Raw genomic sequence first — 26,733 nt, 5'->3', positions numbered from 1 at the left:
TTGGCCCCTCAATAAAAGAAACCCACAAACAAACCCCCTAAAAAATGTTTTCATTAGGGTTAAGCCGGATACTTTTTAGGCCAGATACCGGATAACCGGCTGATTTTTAATGCCGGATATCCGGAAAATTACCTGATAACCGGGTATTTGTAATAAGAATTCAGCCGGTTATCCTGTAACCGGATGGTTTCAATATCCGGTATCTGGCCAAATATTGAAAAAGGCCGGAAACACAGCCCAACCTCAGTTTCCATGCATGTAAAATTATCCATCCAGTCAGACATACCTTCTGATTGTAAGGATCTGGCATAGTGTAGAAAGGTCGGACAGCCAGGGGAAATTTGTCCAAAATGAAAAAGTCCGTGTCATACTTGGCCCTGAATATACAAGGATTAATCATAGCGTGGGAAAATTCTTGGGACCATGGGAAAATTTCTTAATCATAAGCACCACTTAACGCATCCGTTCATTATTGACATGGTGATAGGTTCGAATCTCGGCCCAACACCGCATCATAACTAAAGACGTTAAAAATGGCGCCTACTGCTGCTGTCAGGTGCACGACGTAGAAGCGAAAGAGGCTTCCTCTATAAATAAAAAAAGAGAAGAGTGAAAATAAAAATGATGGAGAGAGAAGGGAAAAAACACTGGAAAACAGAGGGGATTGGGAAAGAAACAGAGGGATGTACAAACAATATATCGGCCATTGTCTTATCCCTTGAGATCCCTGCTGTTACAAATCCCCTTACTTGACCAATCGTTTCTTATTACAAAAAGTCTGCAATCTGCAAATCTGCACTAGGTACCCAAAGTACACTAGAGTACCCAAAGTACCCTAGAGTACCAAAAGTACCCTAGGGTACCCAAATAACCCTAGGGTACCCAAAGTACACTAAAGTACCCAAAGTACACTAAAGTACCCAAAGTACACTAGGGTAACCAAAGTACACTAGGGTAACCAAAGTACACAAGGATACCCAAAGTACACTAGGGTACCCAAAGTACACTAAAGTACCCAAAGTACACTAGGGTAACCAAAGTACACAAGGATACCCAAAGTACCCAAAGTACACTAAAGTACCCAAAGTACACTAGGGTAACCAAAGTACACAAGGATACCCAAAGTACACTAGGGTACCCAAAGTACACTAAAGTACCCAAAGTAAACTAGGGTACCAAAAGTACACTAGGGTACCAAAAGTACACTAGGGTACCAAAAGTACATATAAGTACCCAAAGTACACTAGAGTACCCAAGGTACTCTGAAGTACACAAAGTACTGTTACAAAAACCACTTACTTGACTAATCGTCCCAGGAGTTTCTCTGCTGGGGTGGAAAGATCGTCCTCGTCCCCCATCTCGACTCCCGCCTCGCGTAGCATCGACACAGCCTAGCAGACAATAAACTTTATCATGGTTTACAGTACTTTATAATACACGCTGTAATAAGGATGACAACATCCATAAAAGTGAAGCTCTGAACTGTAAGACAAATGAACATAAACACTTGTAGAGTGTCAGAAATGTGATTGCTGATATTCAAGTTACACGGCCGAATTAAAAAAAAAATATACCAATGAGCGTCTGGTAAAGAATTTACTTGGTCCGTTTGTCTGTCAGTCATGCTTAAAAAATATATACAAATGTAGATTTATCAATAATATGCTATATTATTTTAAATAGTCCGTTTGTTTATCCTATTTTTAGAGTTGAACACCATTGCCACCTAGCTACATCAACTCATTTTAGTTAAGCTAAAATAATTTTCCCGCCAAAATTTGACAATTTTCCCGCCAAAACTTCATTACCTCTGGAAACTCCAGCCTGAGGGGAGGATCCAAAAACTTGAATGGTTCGGATGGGTACTGCGTGTTTACTGTGGCAATTTCACCCTGGAATTTGTCTCTAAGTCCTAAATCATAAAAAGTGTGGTTATAAAAGCGTGGAAAATTTTCTAGGAAAAATTGTATACCTAGGCTTCGAGGTGTGAGAAATTTCATGGAAGTGTGGGGGGAGGAATTTCATAAATTCATAGAACTCATATGTTCTAATCTAGCAGATATTACTGGAAAATATTCAGGGAGGAAGAGGATAATAAGCTGTTTATTGTACTAGTCTCCAAAGTTCTATAATAACGTATTTACATTGGTTGGCTTAACAACCTTGGAGAACTACCTATTGTATTATGATTGGTTGGTTCATTAAGTTGAGTGTCTAAACGTTACAACCCTGAATTATTATCTACAGATTGGGTAATCTTGTGTATTATCACAGGGGATGTACATCAATTTATGGGCCATTGTCTTATCCCTTAAGATCCCTGAGTTTTATAGTAATTAATAGCTCCGTATCATAGACAGCTTTCCGCGGGTAATATGCGGATAGAATAGCAGAGAACCGGTTCTAATCCAGCGGATATTGTCTGGAAATACTACCTTTGAAAATTTGTGTGAACATGTTCCCGATGGTGTCAACAACCTCGTGATAGTGGAACTTGAAGGCCATCTCCATATCCAACCCAACAAACTCAGTCAAATGCCTGTCACAAATCACAAAATGTAAAATAAATTACGCTGTTAAAAAAAATGGCGCGAAATTAGAAGGTTATAGCGGGAAATTGAAGATTGGTCATGTCCAACCCAACAAACCCAGCCAAATGCCTGTCACAAATCACAAAATAAAAGCTGTCCAGTCAGACAGACAGATAGATGTATTTGTATTTTAAAAGATAGTAGTAACTTAAGATTTTTTTGATGTTTTATAAATATGCTAACGGGGGGTATTTTTTTTTGGGGGGGGGGGGGTGTCCCAACCCCCAAGAAAATAGTTATAAACCTTCCAGGGACTTATGAGAAGATACCCTGTAAAGGAGAACCCGATCGGTTCAGCGGTTAGCGAGATCCTTCGCTACAAACAAACAAATAAAAACACAGACAGACACACAGAAATCGTTCTACTTTGTATTATAGATGGCCTGAATGAAAACGATGTGTTAATACACATTACTGCATACTTCCTACATTTTAGGAATCTGCCATTTGGAAAGAAAATTTCCATTTAAAATAATAATGGCGGGAAACTGATGAAATGTCGTCGTACCTGTGAGTATTAGAATCTTCAGCTCTGAAAACTCCGCCGACAGTGAAAACTTTGCCAAAATCTGCAGCTATGGCCATTTGTTTGTAGAGCTGCGGCGACTGGGCTAGGTAGGCTGAACCTTTGAAATAGGACACCTTGAAAACGTTGGCCCCGCCCTCGCTGGCCGCGCTGATAATCTTGGGGGTGTGGATCTCAACAAAACCTTGTTTAGTCAGTACATCTCGGAAGAGAGCGCAAACCCCCGCCTCCAGTCGGAAAATGGCCTGAAATAATCACGAAACCTTTAGGTATAAAAAACAACTATTTTTGTTTTTGAAGCATGACTGTCAGACAGACAGATAGATAGGTAGGTAGATAGATAGATACCTGTGATTAGCTGGGGTCCTAAGGTCGAGTATCCTGTTATCCAACCTAGTATCCTGGTTCACAGACAGACAGATAGACAGACAGACAGAAAGTTAGACAGACAGATATATAGACAAATAGATAGATATATACTTGATTAGCCGGGGTCCTAAGATCAAGTATTCTGTTATCCAACCTAGAATCCTGGTTCAAAGACAGACAGACAGACAGATAGAGAGATACCTGATTATCTGGGGTCCTAAGTTCTAGTATTCTGTTATCCAACCTAGTATCCTGATTCACAGATAGACAGACAGACAGACAGACAGAAAGTTAGACAGAAAGATAGATAGATATATACTTGATTAGCCGGGGTCCTAAGGTCGGTTACAGTATTCTGTTATCCAACCTAGAATCCTGGTTCAAAGACAGACAGACAGATAGACAGACAGACAGAGACAGACAGATAAATAGATAGACAGAGACAGACAGACAGATAGATACCTGATTAGCTGGAGTCCTAAGGTCCAGTATCTTGATTCACAGACAGACAGACAGACAGACAGACAGACAGATAGACAGACAGACAGACAGATAGATAGATACCTGATTAGCTGGGGTCCTAAGGTCTAGTATCCTGTTATCCAACCTGGTGTCCTGGTTCACAGACAGACAGACAGACAGATAGATAGATAGATGGACAGACACACAGACAGACAGATAGATAGATAGATACCTGATTAGCTGGGGTCCTAAGGTCTAGTAACCTGTTTTCCAACCTAGTATCCTGGTTCACAGACAGACAGATAGACAGACAGACAAATAGATAGATACCTGATTAGCTGGGGTTCTAAGGTCTAGTATCCTGTTATCCAACCTGGTGTCCTGGTTCACCCGGGCAAAGTTACCCTCCTCCTCGTCCGTTACTTTCCTAAAGTCAAGTTTTAAGTCAGTTGGGACATTTTACCAAGTACCTCTATACTATACTATAATTAGCACACGAATCGTTTTTACAATGTGTCTAAAAAAACTGCGTTTTCCAGTTTTGGGAATCAACCAGAAGGAGCATGAAAAAAATAATTATAGGTTCATATTCTCTTTAAAAATGTACATAACAGGTGTTTTTTGATATCTCTAAAAATGCAGCTGTACTAATAGGTACAATTACATGTAGGGTAAAAATACCTGATGCTAAAACTGTGATAACAATTATAATAAAAAAACATATATTTTTCATCATAAAGGTTGAAAAGTACAATATTAAATTAATAAAAGGTTAAATCAATGTATCCATTTGAGATTTTTTTTTTACATACTTTCTATTTTTTGGCTACATGCAAAAAGCTTATTAGGTTCTTCAGAACTTTACCTGGCGGCGTCCTCAATGAGAAGGGGAAGCTGGGGGGCGGATGCGGACACCACCCAAACCTGCAGAAAAAACAACAAATAAATCTTCTCCAAAAATTCAACCCAATAATTTTTATTCAATACACTTAACTAGTCCCCAAAGTTTTATAATAACGTTTTTATATTAGTTGGCTTAATAACTTTGGGAACTCAAGTAAATTATGATTGGTTGGTTTATTAAGTTGAGTGTTCAAACGTTTCAACCACTAATTTTAATCTACAGGAGGGGTAATTTTGTTTATCAAAATTGGGATTGTACATCAATTTAACGGCCATTGTCTTATCCTCATAGAGTTTTAAAGTTATCTATTGCTAAGTTTCATAGACAGCTTTACGCGGATATTATGCGGATAGTATGGCTGAGAGAACCGGTTCTAATCCAGCGGATAACAATCGGTTTAGTACCTGATGGACGTGGAGCTCAATATTTTGCTGTGAGCAGCTCTCAATCTTCTCGTCAGCCTTCACTATTTCAGCTTCAACGTCAACAATACTCTCTTTGGAGATGTGGGAAATGAACTAGAAAAAAACACAATAAAAAATCCTTTAATTTATATAAAAAAAAATCCTCCAAAAAGTCTAGAAATCTTGTGTAGGTCGCAATATATTTATCAAAGAGAGTCATTTTTTTGGCTTAATTCCATAAGGTTGGAGTTGGGTTGTAGTCAAATGCTCTTATTAAGTCAAAATGTGCATTTGGTTATAATTAAGAACACTTTGACTTAATAAGAGCATTTGACTACAACCCTTTTCGTCAGCTTTCACTATTTCAGCTATTTCCTCAACAATACTCTCTTTGGAGATGTGGGAAATAAACTAGAAAAAAGGATAGTTATTTCTCGCATCGTATTATAAACAGCTCTACGCAGATATAAAATAAAAAGTTATGAGATTAAAACCAGTCTGTTTAGCCCCGAGGTGGCGAATGATTGAACATTTTTATATTCGTAGAAAGCTGGATATAATACTATGCTAGACATAGATTTTTTCGTATGGATGAGAATTGGTTCCTATCCACTGAATGAATACGAGAAAAAAAAACAATAGAAAATCTAAATTTTATAATAAATAAAAAAATCCTCCAAAAAGTTTATAAATCTTGTGTAGGTCGCGAGATATTTATTAAAGAGAGTCATTTTTTTCGTTTAATTCCGTAAAGTTGTAGTCTAATGCATTTATTAAGTCAAAATGTTCATAATTATAGAACATTTCATTTATATACATTTGGTTATAATTAAGAACACTTTGACTTAAAAAGAGCATTTGACTACAACCCTTTTCGTCAGCTTTCACTATTTCAGCTTAAACATCAACAATACTCTCTTTGGAGATGTCGGAAATAAACTAGAAAATGAAAACAATAAAAAAAATCCTCCAAAAAGTTTAGAAATCTTGTGTAGGTCGCGCGATATTTATGAAGTCAAAACGTTCTTAATTATAGACCATTTTATTAATATACATTTGGTTCTAATTAAGAACACTTTGACTTAAAAAGAGCATTTGACTCCAACTTTATGGAATAATGCAATTAAATTGAACTTCTTTACAGGGGTGTATATTCTACATGGGATCCCCTGCTGAGGAGGGGGGAAAAAAATAAAAATAAGTGGTTGGAGGGAAAAAAATGTAAAAATTAAGAAATCTGAAAACATTTTTTCCATTTCCCCCCCCTCCTTGTGGAAAAAAAATTTAAAAATGTGTGGTAGGAGGGATAAAATAAATAAAATATAGAGTTCTTTAAATATTTTTCCATTTTCCCCCCTACTTGGTGAGAAAAAACTAGGGGGAAAAAAAATATAAAAATTTGTAGCCGGGGAAAAAAAATAAATCTTGTGCAGAATATACACCCCTGCTTCTTTAATAAATACCCAACAACCATCAGAAGATTTCTAGACAAAAACCTTTGCTGAGTCATTTTTTTAAAGAACCCAAATTGGCATGGCGATGGTATCCAATAAATTTCATAATCAACAATACTCTTAAGAGATATGGGAAATGAACCAGAAGAACACAAAACAATAAAAAATCCTCTAAATTTAATAAATATCGGATGATTTCTAGACAAAACCCCACACCAAGTCATTTCTTTAAGAACCCGGATCGGCCTACTCTCTTAGGAGATGTGGGAAAAGATTTTGCATTACTCGCCGAATTATTTAATTTGGAATCATGTTGACACCATGTTATTTTTTCAAAAAAGGGTTGTGCTAAAATTCCATAAAGGTGTGAGTTTTAGTAGTTTTAGAGTTTTCAACAGTAGAACGATAACATTTATGTTAACTTAAAAAAATCTTTTAGTCTATAGTTCTTTTCAATAAGGAATACACATATTTATTGAATATTATCGTTCTACTACTGTTTTTAAGCCTTAAAACTCACACCTTTGCGGTATTTTTGCACAACCTAACTCCCCCTTTATACCCTAGTAAATAACTTAATAAAGTAATAACCTACCTTAATCATCTGTTTGCTAATTCTCTCATTGACAAATACCAGACACTGAACAGTGTCCTGTTGATCACATGACCTACCTTAATCATCTGTTTGCTAATTCTCTCATTGACAAATGCCAGACACAGAACAGTCTCCTGTTGATCACATGACCTACCTTAATCATCTGTTTGCTAATTCTCTCATTGACAAATGCCAGACACTGAACAGTGTCCTGTTGGTCACATGACCTACCTTAATCATCTGTTTGCTAATTCTCTCATTGACAAATGCCAGACACTGAACAGTGTCCTGTTGGTCACATGACCTACCTTAATCATCTGTTTGCTAATTCTCTCATTGACAAATGCCAGACACTGAACAGTCTCCTGTTGATCACGAATTACAAAGAAGCACTGCTTCCCCTTGGCTCTGCTTGTGTGGAGTCTTCCACGAATCCAGACCTTGTTGCCAGCATCCTTCACCTGTCAATTCCACAGTGTTACACACAATATCCGCTGGATTAAAACCAGTTTTTTAGTAATACTATCCGCATTAGTGTCCCCGGAAAGCTGTATATAATACGGATAAGACAATGGCCGATAAATTGATGTACATCCCCAATGATGAAACACAAAATTACAATCAAAAACCAACTCTGATTGCACGACCTTTGTCCTAATTGTGCATGGCAATGAGTAGCGCCTGTTTAGGGCCATGGCATTCCCCTTACTCTAACTATTAATGTTGCGCACCTGACATCGTAGCAATAGGAACCATTTTTAACGTCTTTAGTTATGACGCGGTGTTGGTCCGAGATTTGAACCTATCACCTTACCGACGACGATCGCAAGTTGAGCTACGATCCGTCGCAGGTATCAACCTATAAATAATAGGATAATGATTGAAATAAACACTGTAAATTCCTTAATATCTTTGACGTTGATGATGTCCACCACATTCTTCACCTTCGATTGATTCATCTCCTGAACAAAGGAGCGTGAGAATATTTGTAGGAGCGTGAAAAAATTCAAAGGAGCGTGGGAAAATTCATGAAAGTTTGGGAAATTGAACTTTCTTAACCTTGGATTGATTCAACTCATACAACAATGAAAATTTATAGGAGCTTGGGAATATTCATGAAAGTTTGAGAAAAAGCAACACATAAGTAGTATTCACTAGGTACCTCTACTTAGCCCCCCATATTTTATTTTAAATTTATTTTGCTTGTTGGTTATACCTTATTCCTGAGTACTTCCCCATCACCGCTCACAACGACAAACAATTATGGCTGTAAAAATTCCCATACTCATACGAATATTCCCACGCACCTATAAATTCAAATACCTCAAATTACCCACGCTCCTATGAATTTTCCCAGGCTCTCCTAAATTTTCCCACACTTTTATAAAATTATGAATGGGTGTAAATTATTTACCTGGACACCATATTTCCCCTGGGAGATATCCGGTCCATCAGTTTCTGCTTGCTGCTGACCTCCCTTCTGTTCCTTATCCGCCGCCCGTTTGGCGGCTTTTTCCGCCTTCTTTGCCTCCTTTTTCATCTGCCCCTTGGACTTTTCGCCGGATTCGGCGGCCGCGGCTCCTTTCTTGTCGGTCTCCTTGCCCTCGGTCATTTTATTAGCAGCAGACAACTGTAGGGGATATCTGAAAGTATTTTTTAGGGTTGGGCCGGATACCAGATATCCGGCTGATTTCTAATGCCGGATATCCGGTTCCGGCCGGATATCTGGCTAACGTTCGATATCTGGCAATTTACCGGATATCCGGCGTCAAAAATCAGCCGGATATCATGAAACCGGATAGTTTTAATATCAGATATCCGCCAGGATATTAAAAATGGCCAGATATCCGGCCTAACCCTAATATTTAGCATAAATTAAATAGTGCAACAATAATAAACATACAGAAAACATACTTTAACTTTAATGGGCTGTTTATTATTAAACCTGTCCCCAAAGTTTTATAATAAATTTTTTTTATTTGTTGGCTAAACAGCTGAATTTTGATTAGTTGGTTGATTAAGTTAAGTGTTCAAACGTTTCTACTACTAATTTTAATTTATAGAAGAGGTATTTTTAATTGTCATAATTTGGGATGTACATCAAGGTGGGGTCGAATCTGACACTTTTGCTTAAACAGTGATTATAGGCTTTGTCGTTGGAGTGAGAGAATAGGTTATTTCGGAAAAAAGTTTATTTTTAAATTTTTTTTGATAGGTCTCCAGGTTTAGGTGCGGCAGGCCTCCAGGTTGTCTCTGAACAGGCAAAGATGAAATTTTTTTTTTTAAAGTTAGAGTTCAACTAAAAAAAATATGCATGATTTATCTTCAAAAATGTAAATAACATTCAAAGAGATGCATATTTTGTTTTATAATTTCACTTCTAACTCTTCAAAAAAATTTTCCTGTCCAGAGACAACCTGGAGGCTTGCAGCACCTGCACCTGAAATTTTTAAATATAAGAAAAATAAGTCGCAAAAGTAAACTTTTTTTCCCAAATAACCTATCCTCTTACTACAAAGACAAAGAATATAATCACTGTTTCAGCAAAAGTGTCAGATCCGACCCAACCCCCTTTATCGGCCATTGTCAACGAATAAGATAGCCTTGTTATAAAACATTGGGTACCAGTGTAATTAACAGTCCAATGTCCCCTCCCTCCCTGCTACGTATAATAGCATAATGACAAATTTTAAGATCTGACAGATTGTCTGTTGGATGTTCTTTGTTCTGTGCTTCCATCAGTGGAGGTAAGGAGAGAATGAAACAGAGAATATGTGTTCATATCTAGCCCGTCAAACGCCACCTAAATAAAATAAATATAAAAATCATAAACCTACCTATTAACATAAGATGTTGTTCAATTTTTGTACCTAGATTTAATTTTTACTGTGATTTTGGAGGATTTTTCACAAAAATAATTTTGCTTCACCTGCGAGTAGCGAGCCTAGTTTTTTTTTAAAGAATCCACCTCTGATTAAAGTTTTTTACTTAAAGGATACAAAAATGACGGATTAGGGGATAAATTATAAAAAAAAAACAATGATGACAACATCCATAAAAGCGAAGCTCTAAAACGATAGGACAAACGAACATTAACACTTACAGAGAGTAAAAACTTAATAATCATAGGGTAAGTAATACAAAAGTATTAAAGTGAAAGTACCTATAAAGAAAATTTAATGAAAAACTACTATATACAGGATAATGTTTAAGGACATACTTACATTTTTAATCAACAACTTGGCCCCAAGGAGCCGAAGCCCGGGCCAATTAAACTGTTATACATGATTTTTTAGTTTGACTGAGAACCGGTTCTAATTTGGCGGATATTAAACGGGGTTCTGAAGACATACTGGAATAGTTATTTATTTCATCGTATTATAGACAGCTTTCCGCGGATATTATGCGGATAGTATTACTAAGAACCGGTTCTAATCCAGCGGATATTAATCAGATATTTCCACTATCCATGAATCATTTATAGTGTTAGGGTATTATAGAAAACTTTCCGCGGATATTATTACTGAGAACCGGTTTAATCGGATTTACCTGTCCGGATTTGTCAATCCCGCATGACTGGAAGAGTTGCAACGGCTCCGCGTGGAAATAGAAATAATTTGGCTTCTCCTTGGTCAGGGGACAAAATAATTCAGGGATCTCAAGGGATAAGACAATGGCCGATAATTTGATGTACATCCCTCAATGATGATACACAAAATTACCCTTTTGGTAATTTAAAATTATAGGTTATAAAGTTTGTAATGTTGTAAAAAAGTTGTTGAGAATTCAACTGGAAAGTTGACAAATAGAAAAAGTCTCATCAGCTAAAAAGTTCCCACGAACTAAAAAAAAGCTCCCACGCCCTAAAAAAATTCCCACGGTCTACAAACAGTTCCCACGGCTTAACTATTGTTTTGTCCTGCCTTGTTAACTAGTTGTAGAGAATTGAGCTGGAAAGTTGACAAATAGAAAAATCTACCATCAGCCAAAAAAAAGTTCCCACGAACTAAAAAAGCTCCTACGCCCTCAAAAAGTTCCCACGTCTTCAAAAAAAAGTTTCCACAGCTTAACTATTATTTTGTCCTGCCTTGTTATCTAGTTGTAGAGAATTGAGCTGGAAAGTTGACAATTATAAAAAAGTTTCCAAGAATAAAAAATTCCTGGTCATAGAAAAAGTTCCCACGGTCTATAATAAATTCCCACGGCTTAACTATTATTTTGTCTTGCCTTGTTATCAAGTTGTAGAGAATTAAGCTGGAAAGTTGACAGGGTGAACTGGTTCCCATTGGTGGATATTGAGTTGATACGGATGGGCTCACTCAGATCTTCACCCTGTACAACATACATTAAAATTAGTGGTTGAAACGTTTGAAAACTCAACTTAATGAACCAACCAAGATTAAACATAAGTCACTAAACTTATCAAGCAAACGAATGAGAAAACTTTCTTAAAAACTTTGGGAACTTGGGTAACAAACAGTCCACAAGAATACAAAAGCAACAGGATGTCTGTCTGTAGGGATCTCAAGGGATAAGACAATAGCTGATAAATTGATGTTCATCCCCAATGATGATACAAAAAAAAATGACCCCTTCTGGAGATTAGAATTATTGGTCGAAACGATTGGACACTGAACTAATTGAGCCAAACTTTGGGAACTTTTATTGAATATTGATGTTTGGTGGCTAGTTAAGTGTTCAAACGTTTCAATCACTCATTGTAATCTACAAAAGGAATAATATTGTGAATAATCATTGAGGATGTACGTTGTATACTTTATTTGTTACCAGAATGTCGCAAAATAATTCTCACGCTCGTTAAAAAGTTCCCACGGTCACTAAATAATTAATTTTCGTCAAAAAGTTCCCACGGTCCCTAAATAATTCTCACGCTTGTTAAAAAGTTCACTCGGGTGTCACCTGATGCAATCTAGCCTGGCCTAGAGCTACAGCGTAGGCGTAGAGCAAACATTTACTTCTCTCTTTGTCCAAAGAATATCTCTTTCTGAAACAAAAAGGTAAATCATTAAAAAGTTCCCATGGTCCCTAAATAATTCTCACGCTCATCAAAAAGGGTATATTAACCCTCCCAATAAAAAATTGCCCCCCTTCCAAAAAAACTTTTTTCTCATTTAAACTTCCCACCATAGTTGCCCCTAAAGGCATCTAGGGGGCGTAGCCGCTTGTCTATCTAAATTATACCTAACCTGTTATGGGAATCACCATGTACTGTGTGTTACCTAATACGTGATACATTGTGACAAATTATGTTTTGTTAAGTTTTAGGTCATTTACCTATATCAAACCAGTGGAGCTTTGAACCATACCAAATAGATCTATACCAAATTAGTGAGGAGGTGAAGCTATGAAGAAATGCATCCTTGTTAGACCAATACCAAATGCTTTATAGTGATTTAATGAAATATATTTATAATTTGTTATATTGTTGATTATTCAATTATTAAGATTTAATATGTAAGGGGCTTTTTCTACTGCAGAAAGTTAAATTGATTCTGGGCTAAAATTTAAAGTGTATATCGGTTCATTATTATTTCAGAGAGAGATGTGAACGTGTTCGTTCTTGTTAAAGTGGGACAGCTGTCATATTTGCACTGCGCTACCGTTTTTAGGTAATCTTTCATACATTGTAATAGAAGACCGTGTGTACATGTAGATGTGAGCGTCATGATGTAAATATCACAAATATAATCAAAGCTTATATTGATGTTATTTAGGATGAAGAAGACTTACAAGATGATGATTGATATGATGATAACAAGATTGATGATAACAAGATTGATGATACCAAGAATGATGATGATGATGATAATAATAATGATGATGAATATATGATGCAAGAAGATCTCAATGACAAATTAGCATGATCAGAAATAAACATGAAGATCTTTACAATAAATGTCTCATCAATAATAAGCTCCAAGTCATCATCAATAAATACAATTTCTAAATCAATATTCATTTCAAACTATCAGCATAAGTATTTTAATATTTATTGATAAACAGTCTTCTTCATAATGATTTTATTGGACTTTTATATAATCATTTTATAAAGATTTTATCTAAAGTTTTATCAAAATCCTCAAGCAATTTTATCAATAAAAATAAACATACATTCTTGGCCTCATGTATGTAAGCAATGAATAAGTCTTCCAATTATTAGAAATATTTATTTGTCGCCTGGAGTGCTCCCATGAATATGTGATTGACTAAAGTGATATGTATTGCCATGTGTTCAATCTGATTGTGAACTTTATTATCAAGATTATTGTCATATGTCTCTTGTTCAACAAACATTCACACTATTCACGGGAACACTCAAGGCTCACTAACGCATCTCTTTTAGAGTCGGAGCTTGCGGTTTACATCACTGCTTGACTCAACAAAGATGAACTGAGATCAGACGCTCAACAGGTGAGCTACCTTACGGAGAATTAATTCCCAAACTCGTTGAAAAATTCCCACGGTCCCTAAATAATTCCCACACTCGTTAAAAAGTTCCCACGGTCCCCAAATGTACTGTGTTTTACCTTATATGTGAGGAATTGTGGTAGAAAATAGTGTGTACATGTGGATGTGAGAATTCTGGAGATTTTATTGGAAAATTATTGATCTCTTCATATATATGCCCCTGATACAAGAATAAAAACATTTCCGCTGGATTAAAACCGGTTCTTAGCCATTTCTATCCGCATGGTATCCGCGGAAAGCTGTCTATAATACGGAGCGATATATTACTGTAAAACTCAGGGACAATGCAATGGCCGATAATTTCATGTACATCCCCAATGCAATGATAATACAAAGGTACCTCTTCTGTAAATAAAATTAGTCGTTGAAACGTTCAAACACTCAACTTAATGAAACAACCAAAATTAAATATAAGTCACCAATGTTGTTAAGCCAACGAATAAGAAAACGTTCTTATAAAACTTTGGGGACTAGTGTAACAAACAGCCCATTGTCCCCTCTCTCTATCTCTGACTTCCTTTTGTAAAAAATAACAGGATGTATGTCTATCCGAGGGTCTGAAGGGATAAGACAATGGCCGATAAATTGATGTACATCCCCAATGATGATGCACAAAACTACCCTGTAGATTACAATTAGTGGTTGAAACGTTTGAACACAATTAATAAACCAACATTCTTAAAAAGATCACTCAATCAGCCCATAGCGAAATCTTAAGCTTCTGAAAAGAAAACCTTACAACTTTGAATAATACTAGTAGTGTCATTAGTGGTTACTGAGATCTTAAGGGACAGACGGACAGTCATCAAGCTATTTTATATAATAAGATATATTCGCTACCTACTAAAAAACGTGGATGAAATGTTTTTTATTTTCCTTGAAAAAGTTTGAAACTGGATTGAGAGGCCGCAGATCTGGTACTCCATTGTCATTATATCTGATAGGATGTCTATCTTCCTCATTATCCTTAGTTACTCTGTCAATAGTAAAGGTATCTTTATATTCGGCTCTAAGGATATGATTGTTATCTGGGGGGCCTAGCGGCTGGGCAGCTGTGGCAGCCGTCAGCATGAGCGGCACTGTCAGGTAGAACCTAACCAGCTTGCCATCCGGTCGCCGGATAAACTGGCGCAGCTTTGTTTTTTCCAGCATCTGCACACCAGCAATGTCCTGACCGAGCGCCTCCTTGACAAGCGCCTGACTGAGCAGCGACAGTTTCCTGTTGTAAAAAATTATATTTGTTTAAATTATTAACTCATAATGTTATTTTAGAAAGACAAACAAACAATAACACTTGTAGAATGTCAGAACTGAATACGCAGAATATCAATAAAGTCTTAACAAAATTGTAAGTAAATTTGATGCAAGATTGTCTAAATACGTGATACTGTTTAAGGACATACTTACATTTTTATGACTTGGTTATAGAGATGCTTTGCTTATAACGATGTACCTTGTTGTAATAGAAATCAGTATTCCAAAAATCAGATGAGTCGGATAAAATTTTTTTTGTCAAAAAGTAAAAAAATTCGCATGTATTAAATGGACGTACGGACTTTTCTGGTAACAATTAAAGAGTTCCTGCGCTTTCTGACTGTTATAGGAATCATCATGCAAAGTTTGAAATAGATAGGACAATTCTTAACCTGTTCAAATTAACGCAAAGAGCTAACCATAACGGACGGACCAACCCTAAGAGGATTTTTTTAATGCAACCATCTCGTAATCAATGATTAAATGGCACTTAGAATTCGAATTTCGATCTGAAATTGTGCATGAATAATCCTTGGTAGGTCTATTTTCCCTAAATCGAACAAAAAGTTGGAAAAGTAACGGCTAACGGCTGGCGGCTTAGCTGTTTTCCCATTTTTTTGCTATCTTAAGAGCATATTAGTCACGAAACCTATCTCCACAATCACATAATACTTTATCTCGCTCTAAAACCTTATCAAACGGTTCTAGCCGGTTGCTGTTGGTACTAGAAATTTAAAAAAACTGTTATTGCCATCATTTAACATGAATTAAACCAAAAATATGTTATAAAAAGTTGATTTCTACGTAATTAATGATGAATTTGCCCTGAAAATAGGCAAAAAACGGCTAAACGGCTGAGCCGCCAGCCGTTACTTTTCCAACTTATTGTTCGATTTAGGGAAAATAGACCTACCAAGGATTATTCATGCACAATTTCAGATCGAAATTCGAATTCTAAGTGCCATTTAATCATTGATTACGAGATGGTTGCATTAAAAAACCCCCCCTTATTGAAAAGCTTCTTTATATTGTTTATTCAAAGGTATACCTGGTATTGGGGACCCCGTACTCCCGGGGCATCTTCCAGCCCCACGACATGGCCTGCCAGTCGTACTGGTTTCTGGGACGCATGCGGGACTCTACAGGATGCCAACCAATAAAGGGAACCTGCAAATTATTTCAGGGGGTGAATATTCTGCACAAGATTACCTTTTCCCCTGCGTCAAGATGTAACTATTTTTCCCTACTCCCATTTTCCCCCCTTAAAATGAAAAAAAAAATTTCTGTTAGGAAGGTATTATTTTTTACATTTTTTTACCACTCACAAACATTTTTTATACTTTATTAGGTAGGGGATCCCGTGCAGAATATACACCCTTGAATTATTGTTAAAGGTACCCATTACAATTTTTCAATTATTAAAGATCCCATTTGCTATTTATCACAAAAGGAATTGAAAACGGGGGTGGGTAAGTAAAAATAACAGAACGTTTGTTAGTTTGTCTGTCTGTGCGTCTGTACCGAAGGATCTTACTAACTGCTGAACCGAAATGGTTCTTCCGTACATATTAGCTTCTCATGGGTCCTGGGAAGGTTTAATACTATTTCGTGGAAGCATACCACCACCCTTCTAAGCGAATTACCCCCGCGTATAAAAAAAAATATTTATAACCTAATCTTCATAAAAGAAGTTAAAACTAAAACCGAAAAAGGGGGTGGGGGGGGGGGTGCAATTTCACCTCCTCCCTCCACCTCAAGTGCCCCTAATAGCCGCTAGTGGTTACATCAAGTGACACACAACCCCCACCCCCCGAAAAAAAAAATATACCTCAAAATCTCTGGGTAGTTTTTTCTGTATGGCATCTCCTAAAAATGAAAATGGATGTATTACTACTTGGATCTTACACCAGATTATCATGTACTCTAATAAAGTGAAACTTGTAGCTGGCTAAAATAACAATCCATCCCCTCCACTCCTACTGGATGAACAAACTGACCAATAAACAAGTTCCATGTTAGGAAGCTAAATTGACGACAATTTTACCACTGTTATAATATCCATGTATATTCTACATCCGTCCCTATAATGGATGTAGAATATACGTGGATATTATGCCAGGAAAAAGATTGTTGTCAATTTTGGTTGCAATTTCCCCTAGAATTTATTGGTCGGGCCGTTTATCCAGTAGTAAGAGAGGGGATGGGGGAGATAATTATTTTAGTCCGCTACAGAGTTCACTATAGTATAGAACATGATAAATCTGGTGTAAGATCCAAGTAATAATTAGGGTTAAGCCGGATACCGGCCGATTTCTAATGCCAGATATCCGGTATCCGACCGGATATCTAGCCAATGTTCTATATCCGGCAAATTACCCGATATCCGGCATTAAAAATCATCCGGATATCTGGAAAGATTCAATATCCGGTATACAGTCGGATATTGAAAATGGCCGGATATCCGCCAAAACCGGATATCCGGCCCAACCCTAGTAATAATAAATCCATTATTCCTATGTAACATGTTCTGATTATATTCTCCACTCTCTCTTTCTCTGCCTCCGTCACACTAAAGACAATAAAATATCTATTCCCAGGGATCTAAAGGGATAAGACAATGGCCGATAAATTGATGTACAATCCCAATTTTGATACACAAAATTACCCCTTCTGTAAATTGAAATTAGTCGTTGAAACGTTTGAACCAATCAAAATTCACTAAAGTCGCCAAAATTTGTTATGCTAAAAAACTAGAAAACGTTATTATAAAACTTTAGGGACTGGTTTAATAAACAGCTCTTTGTCCCCTCTCTACCTGATCTATTCCACTATTATCTATAGCTTCGAAGTTACCAGGTATGGCTTCAAAACCGATTAAAAACCGCTGGTTTGAAACCGGTTCTCTGTCATACTGTAAAATTATGTATCACATAGAATTACACAAATTTCCACGAATATCAAAATAAATCAATGTATCGGTCATTGTCTTTTTAAAAGCGAAGCTTTTCTATAATTAGGGTTTGTCCGTCCTTCACGGATAGCTATTATCGTTAATTTAGACATGTTAGAATTGTCCTATCGATTTCAAATTTTGCATGGTGATTCCTTTAGTAGTTAGGTACGAGTTAGAAAGCGTAGCAACTCTATAATCATTACCAGAATGTCCGTACGTCCATTTTAAACATGTTGATTTTTTTTACATTTTTACCAACAATTTGTATGTGACCTAATTATCCGATTGGTCTGATTTTTGGTATACTGATTCCTGGGACAACAAAGTACAATATCATAAGCAAAGCTACTCTATAATCAAGTCCTAAAAATGTAAGTATGTCCATAATCATTATCCTGTATCAAGCAATTTTTCAACAAATTTACTTAAAATTTTGCTTTGACTCTTATACATTCGCATTCTGATTATTCAGTTCTGACATTATACAATTGTTAATGTCCGGTTGTCCTACCGTTTCAGAGCTTCGCTTTTATGGATGTTGTCATCCTTGTTCCTTTAGATCCCTGAATAAAGTATATAGATAGATAGATAGTGTTCCTTTTGTGTTGATATTTCTTGTTAACAGCCTCGGGTAGAAAATCCACAGCCACTGTATTTGTCGCAGCCTGTTACCACATCACATTTTCCTTATGTTAGAATTGTCCTATAGGTTTCAAACTTGGCATCATGATTCCTGTACTAACTAGGTATGATTTAGAATGCGTGGCAACTCTATAATTGTTACCAGAAAGTCCGTACATCCATTTAAAACATGATAATTTTTGTTATCCATCAAATTTTAAAATTTTAAAAGTCAAGCTCTTTACGTCAGTGTTTTGGAGCCGGAGCCGGGAGCAGCAACATTTTTGGTGGAGCCGGAGCCGTATTTTCCTTAAAAACGGCTCCGGCTCCAGATTAGCTAAAAATGATTATTTAAAGTAATATTATAATTTGGCAACGGTCTATTTCCATATAATAAACTGAAAAACTATTGTTACTTAACAAATAGACATCTACTTTTATATAGCTTTAATCAAATAAAAGCAAAATATTTTATATTATTTACTTTATTTTATTAAATTCAATAATGAACAAAACTTGATATATTAATTCTAAGGTAGGAGCCGAAGCCGGAGCTGGAGCCGCATCAAAGTTAAACGGCTCCGACACCCTGCTTTACGTTATTTTAGTCCTGTTAGAATTGTCCTATTGGTTTCAAACTTGGCATCATGATTTATTTACTGATTAGTTAGGTATGATTAAGAAGCATGGCAACTCTATAATTGTTACCAGACAGTTCGTACGTCCATTCAAAATATTCACAGTACTAGTCTCGACCTGTAACCATCACATTTCAAGTTTTATACATGTTAGAATTGTCCTATCGGTTTCAAACTTGGCATTATGATTCCTGTACTAGTTAGGTATGATTTAGAAAGCATGGCAACTATATTATTGTTACCAGAAAGTCCGTACATCCATTCAAAACATTATAATTTTTGTTAACTATCAAATTTTAAAATTTTAAAAGTCAAGCTCTTTACGTTATCATTTTAGTCCTGTTAGAATTGACCTATTGGTTTCAAACTTGGCATTATGATTCCTGTTGCAGTTAGGTATGATTTAGAAAGCTTGGTAGCTATATAAATGTTGCCACACAGTCCGTACGTCCATTCAAAATATTCACAGTATTAGTCTCGGCCTGTAACCATCACATTTCAAGTTTTAGAAATGTTTGAATTGTCCTATCGGTTTCAAACTTGGCATCATGATTCCTGTACTAGTTGGGTATGATTTAGAAAGCTTGGTAGCTCTATAAATGTTGCCAGAAAGTCCGTACGTCCATTCAAAACAGTCACAGTTTTAGTCGCGGCCTGTAACCATCGCAATTCAAGTTTTAGACATGTGAGAATTGTCCTGTCGGTTTCAAACTTGGCATCATAATTCCTGTACTAGTTAGGTATGATTTAGAAAGCATGGCAACTATATATATCTTTTAACAGAACATCCGTACGTCTGTTAAAAACATAATGATTTTTTAATTTTTTGACAATAACTTTTATGTATAATATAACTTTTGTATGATATAATTAGACTATTCATTTTGGGAACAATGATTCCTAGGACAACAACAAGGTACAATATTTGTTAGCAAAGCATCTTTAAAATCAAGTCCTAAAAATGTCCTTAAACAGAATCCTGTTTCTACGCAATTTTGTAACAAGTAGGTAAGGTAGTTAATATACAGTAGGTACCTATATATCTTTAAATTCATATTCTGCTCATAGAGCTTTGGAACTCTAAAAGAGTTATAGGTCGTTTGTCCTTCTGTCTGATTATAGAGCTTCTCTTTTATGGATTTTGTCATCCTTGTTAAGCTTATACCTAGTTGAGAAATACAGGGACATCTGGTTATAAGACAATAGCCGAAATGTAATTATTTTGAAACAAAAATAAAAATGTTGGTTGAAAAGTGTTTGTATTATCCAATCAAAATACTGTAAAAAAGTACCAGAAGTTTCTAAGCCTAAGAATAAGAAAAATTACCTACCCACCAAGTTTTATAATCAAATTATTTTATCCAATGGATCAAAACCTTTGGGTACTTTTAAAAGTGTACACAATTTTTTAATTTCCATTACCTAGTGATTTTAATCTACAGATAGGGTAATTTTGTCCATCATCATCAATTTACTGTCCATAATGTCTTATCCCTTATTTATTTCAATTTAAAATGGTTATTAGAATTGTTCCAGAATTTTGGCGCGAAAATTTCAAGTTTAGGCGGGAAAATGTGTTGCTCTCTCTCTCATGTGCAAATGCCAGATCAAAGTCTTTGGACATCCAGGTATGGTCTGTGTATATAATCATCGGTGATGTACATCAATTTATCGTCCATAATGTCTTATCCCTTAAGATCCCTGCGTCTAGGTATTTATTTAATTCACAACGGTTATTAGAATTGTTAGAACTTTGGCGCGAAAATTTCAAGTTTCGGCGGGAAAAGGTGTTGCCTGTGCAAATGCAAGTTCAAAGTCTTTGGACATCCAGGTATTGTCTGTGTAGGTGAAGGCGGGTTCATCCTTCCACAGCGGATGATCCATGTTCCGGGTAACTGGCGGATGCCTGCAAACAAAATAGATAGATAGAAAGATGGATAGATAGATATTGTCCACATAGAATGAATAACAAAAAAATATTTGTAAAACATCATGTTTCATGCATTAATATAGAAAGAAAGATAGATAAAAAGATACCTAGTTAGAAAGATAGATAGGTAGTTAAGATAGAGAGAAAGATAGATTAAAATATAGATAGATAGTAACATAGAAAGTTAGAAAGATGGATAGATATATAAATGTCCCGGGTCACTAGCGGACGCGGTTGCCTGCAAAAAAATAACAATTAGTGGTTGAAACGTTTGGACACTTAACTTAAATGAACCAACCAATAAAAATCAAGAAAAGTCCCCAAAGTTGTTCAACAAACGAACAAGAAAACGTTATTATAAGACTTTGGGGACTAGATTATTAAACATCCAAATGACCCCTCCATTCCTGCAAAATAAAGTACCTATTAAAATTATAAAAGTTATTTATCACATAGTATTGTAGACAGCTTTCCACGGATATCAAAATGAAAAAATATGAGATAAAAACCAGTTTTGCTAGCCACGAGGTGCCGAAGGCCTAATCTAATAATCCTGGTATTAATTTTATGATCTTTATTTTAATATTCGAGGAAAACTTACTTCAATACAATGCTACACATGATATTTCAGTATGGCTGACCGAACCGGTTCTAATCCAGCTGATATTAATCGGTTTCAAAGCCATGCTGGAAAATAGTTATAGGTAACTGGAGGGAGTAAACAAAAAATAAAAGCGACATAAAGCTGTTTTAAAGCAGCTGAACTGCTAGGGATGTTAAATATGTTATCATGGGAATGTTCACAAGAAAAATCAGAGGTCTAGCTTTAATAGCAACTGAGTAAATTTGCAATTTCCATTACGGACTAAACAAAAAACAAGGATGACAACATCAAACAAGTAGCGAAACACAAAAAAGTAATGGAATGGACCATAGGACATGCCTTAATGACAAAACAAAACTAGATGCGCATATGTCATAGGAATCTTCGATGAAAATTTCAGCTGGCTATCTCTAATGCCAGTCGAGTAAATCACATTTCCCTCATAGCGTTACGGGCCCCAATGACTGACATGTATGGACGTACAAAGTAAATTATTGAGTAGCTTTGCTTTTAAACCATATAAAAACGACATTTTACCTAGGTATTAAATTTGAAGGTTGAAAATTCGTAATTTAGCCCGTGCCTTCGGCATCTCGGGGATAAAAAAAAACTGGTTTTAATCTTGTACTATTTTTATATTCATTTTATATTTAATACGATGCTTTACTACACAATTTTTCAGTATGGCGGACAAAAACCGGTTCTAATCCAGCGGATATTGATCGGTTTGGGAAGCCATACTGGAAAATACTAAGAGAGGGTGGGGACATTGAGCTGTATATTATACTAGTCTCCAAAGTTAATTGGTTGGCCTAACAACTTCAGGGAGGGACTCTTTGTATTATACTTGGTTGGTTCATTAAGTTAAGTGTCTAAACGTTTCAACCACGAATTATTATCTACAGAAGGGGTAATTTTGTGTATTATCACAGGGGATGTACATCAATTTATCGGCCATTGTGCCAAAGGCACGGGGTAAAATAACTGATTTTAATCTTATGATTTTAAATTTTTATAAACGTAGAAAAGAAAACTGGATATAATACGATGATTTACTGCATTGTTAGATAGAAAGATAGATATAGAGAAAGATAGATAGAAAGAAAGATAGATAGATAGTTAGATAGAGAGATAGATAGAGAGATGGATAGAAAGATAGATAGATAGAAAGATGAATAGAAAGATAGATAGAAAGATAGATAAAAAGATAGATAAAGAGATAGATAGAAAGATAAACATGGTAGAAAGATAGAAAGGTAGATAGAAAGATGAATAGAAAGATAGATGGATAGAAAAATTATAGAAAGATGGATAGATAGATAGTAAGATAAATAGAAAGATAGATAGATGGATAGAAAAATATATAGAAAGATGGATAGATACCTAGTTTGTACTTCAGGAAGAGGAATTGGTTTGTCATGTTGAACTATGGGAGACAGGATATAGAGATAGATAGATAGATAGAAAGACAGATAGAAAGATAGATAGATAGAAAGAAAGATAGATAGTTAGATAGAGAGATAGATAGAGAGATGGATAGAAAGATTGATAGATAGATATATAGAAAGATAGATAGATGGATAGAAAGATAGATAGTTGGATAGATACCTTGTTTGTACTTCTGGAAGAGGAATTGGTTTGTCCTGTCGAACTATGGGAGACAGGATATAGAGATAAATAGATAGAAAGAAAGATAGAAAGAAAGATAGATAGAAAGAAAGAAAGATAGATAGATAGATGGATAGATACCTTGTTTGTACTTCTGGAAGAGGAATTGGTTTGTCCTGTCGAACTATGGGAGACAGGATATAGAGATAAATAGATAGAAAGAAAGATAGAAAGAAAGATAGATAGAAAGAAAGAAAGAAAGATAGATAGATAGATAGATAGATAGATGGATAGATACCTTGTTTGTACTTCTGGAAGAGGAATTGGTTTGTCCTGTCGAACTATGGGAGACAGGATATCATCTATTTTATACACGGGTATCTCATCTCTGCTCATCTGGTCCTAGATATTAATATTCGTGGATAATTTTCAGTTATAGAATAGTTATTTATCTCATCGTATTATAGACAGCTTTCCGCGGATAAAATAAGAATAATTGAAAGATTAAAACCAGTATTATTGGACATGGGGGGCGGAAGGCCCGGGCTATCAAAACTGGTAGGTATTTATGTCATGTTTTTTATTTCTAATATTCGTGGAAAATTGACTGAAATACGATGCTATACATGATTTTTCAGTATGGAAGATATTGGTCACTGGAGGCTACATAGCTAGGTATCTCATACCTCTGTTCATACGATCCTAAATTTTAATATTCGTGGAAAATTGTCTGTAATACGATGCTATACATGATTTTTCAGTATGGCTGATAACCGGTTCTACTCTCCAGCGGATGTTAATCGGTTTCGAAGCCAGACTGGAAAATAGTTATAGATCACTAGAGGCTAAATAGGTATCTCATCTCACTTAATACGATCCTAAATATTATTATTCGTGGAAAATAGTCTGTAATAAGTTGCCATACATGATTTTTCAGTATGGCTGATATAGGTCACTGGAGGCTACATAGCTAGGTATCTCATACCTCTGTTCATACGATCCTAAATTTTAGTATTCCTGGAAAATTGTCAGTAATAGAATAGTTATTCATCTCATCGTATTATAGACAGCTTACCGCGGATAAAATAAGAATAATTGAAAGATTAAAACCAGTATTATTGGACATGGGGGGCAGAAGGCCCGGGCTATCAAAACTGGTATTTATTTCATGTTTTTTAATTCTAATATTCGCGGAAAATTGTCAGTAATACTAATGCTAAACATGATTTTTCAGAACGGATGAGAATCGGTTATACTCCAACGGATATTAATCGGTTTCGAAGCAAGGCTGGAGGCTACATTATAGGTATCTCATCTCTTGTTCATACAATCCTTAATATTAATATTCGTGGAAAATTGTCTGTAATACGATGCTATACATGATTTTTCAGTATGGATGATAACCGGTTCTACTCTCCTGCGGATGTTAATCGGTTTCGAAGCCATACTGGCAAATAGTTCTAGGTCACTGGAGGCTACACTTTAGAGTGAAGCACTAGAGAGAGCAAGGGTTAAATAACTGTATCTCCCCATTGCAACCGCATTGTGCAACCTTTCTATTGGGTCATTGAAAATCAAACAATAGTGTCGCTTATATTAAAACAGCCAAGTAGCAGAAAATAATAAAGGCGCAGACGAAAGAGGACTTTGAAAAAGGAAGGGAGGTAGTTGTCTGTATATACATCTATACTATAGATCTATTGGCTACATTCATGTTTAAACGATCCTGAGCATAAAGAAAGTATCCTGGGGTGTATGTTCAGCACGGGACACCATGCTAAAAGGAGGGGGGGGGGGGGGGTTTAAAAAAATAAGTTTGAGGGGGAATGAAAAATGATAAAATAAAGAGTAGGTACAAAATAGTTATTTCTCGCATCGTATTATAAACGGCTTTCCGCGGATATAGAATGTACAATTATAAGATTAAAACCAGTTTTTTACCCCCTAGGTGCCGTAGGCACGGGCTAAAAAAACTGGTTTTAATCTTATGATTGTACATTTTTATATTCGTAGAAAGTTGGATATAATACGATGCTAGACATAGTTTTTTCGTATGGATGAGAACCGGTTCCTATCCACCGGATTCGAATGAATACGAGAAAACATTTTTCCATTTTTTACACCTAGGTAGGTACTTAATGAAAAAATTTGGGGTAAAAATAAAAAAACATTTTGTAGCCGGAGAAAAAAACTGAATCTTGTGCAGAATATACACAACACCCATGAACGAATCATGAAAAGAAAACGAAGTAGCGGGTTTTGTCGTATTTTGTTGGTTAAGGGATAGTTGAACGAAATGCATTTAAACATGAATTTAGTGAAATGCATATTTTTTCCTGTTCAATTGTTTAATCTGCATAAAAAAAAAAAAAAAAAATTGAGGATCTTCATCTTCATGATCTCAATCATCAAAAAAATCATCTTTATTTCTTCCCCCCCCCCCCCTAGCCTCATAAAAAAACCTGGACGTCCCTGTGATTTAAAACTTTCTTACCAGAAACTTCAAATCTTTGACTGGTCGCTCCTGGTTCAGATAATAAGAATTATTCCACTGCATGTTCTAGAAGTAGGCAGGGGTGTATATTCTGCAAATTCATCCCCCTCCCACCTTTTTTTTATCCTAAAAAGGAGTAAAAAATGTTTTAAGTAGGTACTCTTTTATTTTATATTTTATTCCCCCTCCTAAATATTTTTCTTGCCTTTTCCCCCAAGGAGGGAAAAAATTAAATATTTATTTCTTGCATCATATTAAAAACAGATTTCTAGATTAAAACTAGATTTTATATTCTTAGAAAACTTGATAGGTATAATACGATGCTCGACATAATTTTTTTTTTGTACAATTGTGTAGATGAGAACCGGTTCTAATCCAACGGATATTAATCGCTTTCAAAGGAATAAGAGAAAATATGTTTTCTTTCTGGACTGACCTACGTATACATTTTTGGATCATGGAGAGAAAATGAAGAAGTAGGTTTCTTCGTATTTTCACAGTGGCTTTTCTCCTATTTCTAGCCCCTGCGGGGGACGTGGAGCATATTTACTAACCCTGCTGGGCAATCATTAACATTTACTTAACCTAACCTAACCTAACCTAAAATAACCTTCCAAAAGCTACTCTGAAAATACGATGGAACCCGCAACATCGTTTTCTTTCCATGATGACCCATATTTTTACTCCCCCCCCCCCCAAAAAAAAAGGTCACATACAAAATATACACCCCTTTAAATAGGAAAGTGGTTTCTTTATCATTTTACGCTTCCTCAGACAAACTAGTGTTAATCGCATTTTTTAATTTTGGTGGATTTTTTTTCTGAAAATAAATAAAAT

At 35.8% G+C, this 26,733-nt stretch overlaps 2 protein-coding genes across 9 annotated transcripts in view; both read right to left on the bottom strand.

Annotated features, from left to right (window-relative positions):
- LOC145306823 (aspartate--tRNA ligase, cytoplasmic-like) overlaps nt 1-8,948 on the bottom strand; it is a 15,644-nt gene extending 6,696 nt beyond the window's left edge. For 4 of the 5 annotated variants that reach the window (XR_013875229.1, XR_013875230.1, XR_013875231.1 and 1 more), the window contains exons 1-11: nt 8,720-8,948; nt 8,210-8,267; nt 7,614-7,768; nt 5,257-5,370; nt 4,814-4,872; nt 4,279-4,375; nt 3,100-3,362; nt 2,436-2,539; nt 1,809-1,912; nt 1,300-1,391; nt 287-377 (exon numbers count right to left, since the gene is read on the bottom strand). Coding sequence is in view for 2 of the 5 variants with exons in the window: in XM_080149126.1 (XP_080005252.1) it covers nt 287-377; nt 1,300-1,391; nt 1,809-1,912; nt 2,436-2,539; nt 3,100-3,362; nt 4,279-4,375; nt 4,814-4,872; nt 5,257-5,370; nt 7,614-7,768; nt 8,210-8,267; nt 8,720-8,917 (1,335 nt within the window). In the remaining 3 variants the exon portion in view is untranslated. Of the gene's footprint in view, nt 1-286; nt 378-1,299; nt 1,392-1,808; nt 1,913-2,435; nt 2,540-3,099; nt 3,363-4,050; nt 4,094-4,278; nt 4,376-4,813; nt 4,873-5,256; nt 5,371-7,613; nt 7,769-8,209; nt 8,268-8,719 lie in introns of all 5 variants that reach the window. The other variant, XM_080149127.1, reaches the window with a different exon arrangement.
- LOC145306825 (uncharacterized) lies at nt 8,948-26,733 on the bottom strand. 4 transcript variants are annotated; one of them, XR_013875232.1, is made up of 15 exons: nt 26,628-26,733; nt 25,897-25,964; nt 23,701-23,804; nt 21,055-21,166; nt 18,601-18,666; nt 17,565-17,619; nt 16,877-16,917; nt 16,097-16,215; nt 14,669-15,013; nt 13,854-13,952; nt 12,226-12,310; nt 11,533-11,637; nt 10,855-10,932; nt 9,931-10,108; nt 8,948-9,250 (listed from the first exon to the last, which is right to left on the bottom strand). XR_013875232.1 is itself a non-coding variant. In XM_080149131.1 (15 exons), exons 1-14 carry the CDS (start codon nt 26,689-26,691, stop codon nt 9,995-9,997), a joined length of 1,455 nt encoding a protein of 484 aa, XP_080005257.1. In that variant the 5' UTR covers nt 26,692-26,733; the 3' UTR covers nt 8,948-9,220; nt 9,963-9,994. The 4 variants fall into 4 exon arrangements, 2 of the variants coding, with proteins under 2 accessions (XP_080005257.1, XP_080005256.1); XR_013875233.1 differs by having other exon boundaries at nt 8,948-9,218; XM_080149131.1 differs by having other exon boundaries at nt 8,948-9,220; nt 9,963-10,108.

This window comes from Acartia tonsa, chromosome 15, assembly GCF_053477335.1.
Source record: "Acartia tonsa isolate MP-2025a chromosome 15, ASM5347733v1, whole genome shotgun sequence".
In the NCBI taxonomy this organism is placed as follows: Eukaryota; Metazoa; Arthropoda; class Copepoda; order Calanoida; family Acartiidae; genus Acartia; species Acartia tonsa.
This window is presented reverse-complemented; position numbering and strand designations above follow the sequence as displayed.

What these genes read in the sequence shown, in the direction of transcription:
- LOC145306825 (XM_080149131.1), bottom strand. Translation starts at nt 26,691, where the DNA reads ATGCGATTAACACTAGTTTGTCTGAGGAAGCGTAAAATGATAAAGAAA. An exon ending in AACTACCCAGAGATTTTGAG is followed by an intron (nt 16,216 to 16,876) that starts GTATATTTTTTT and finishes AATAATTTGCAG; the next exon opens with GTTCCCTTTATTGGTTGGCA. An exon ending in GGATTGACAAATCCGGACAG is followed by an intron (nt 10,109 to 10,854) that starts GTAAATCCGATT and finishes TATTTTATTTAG; the next exon opens with GTGGCGTTTGACGGGCTAGA.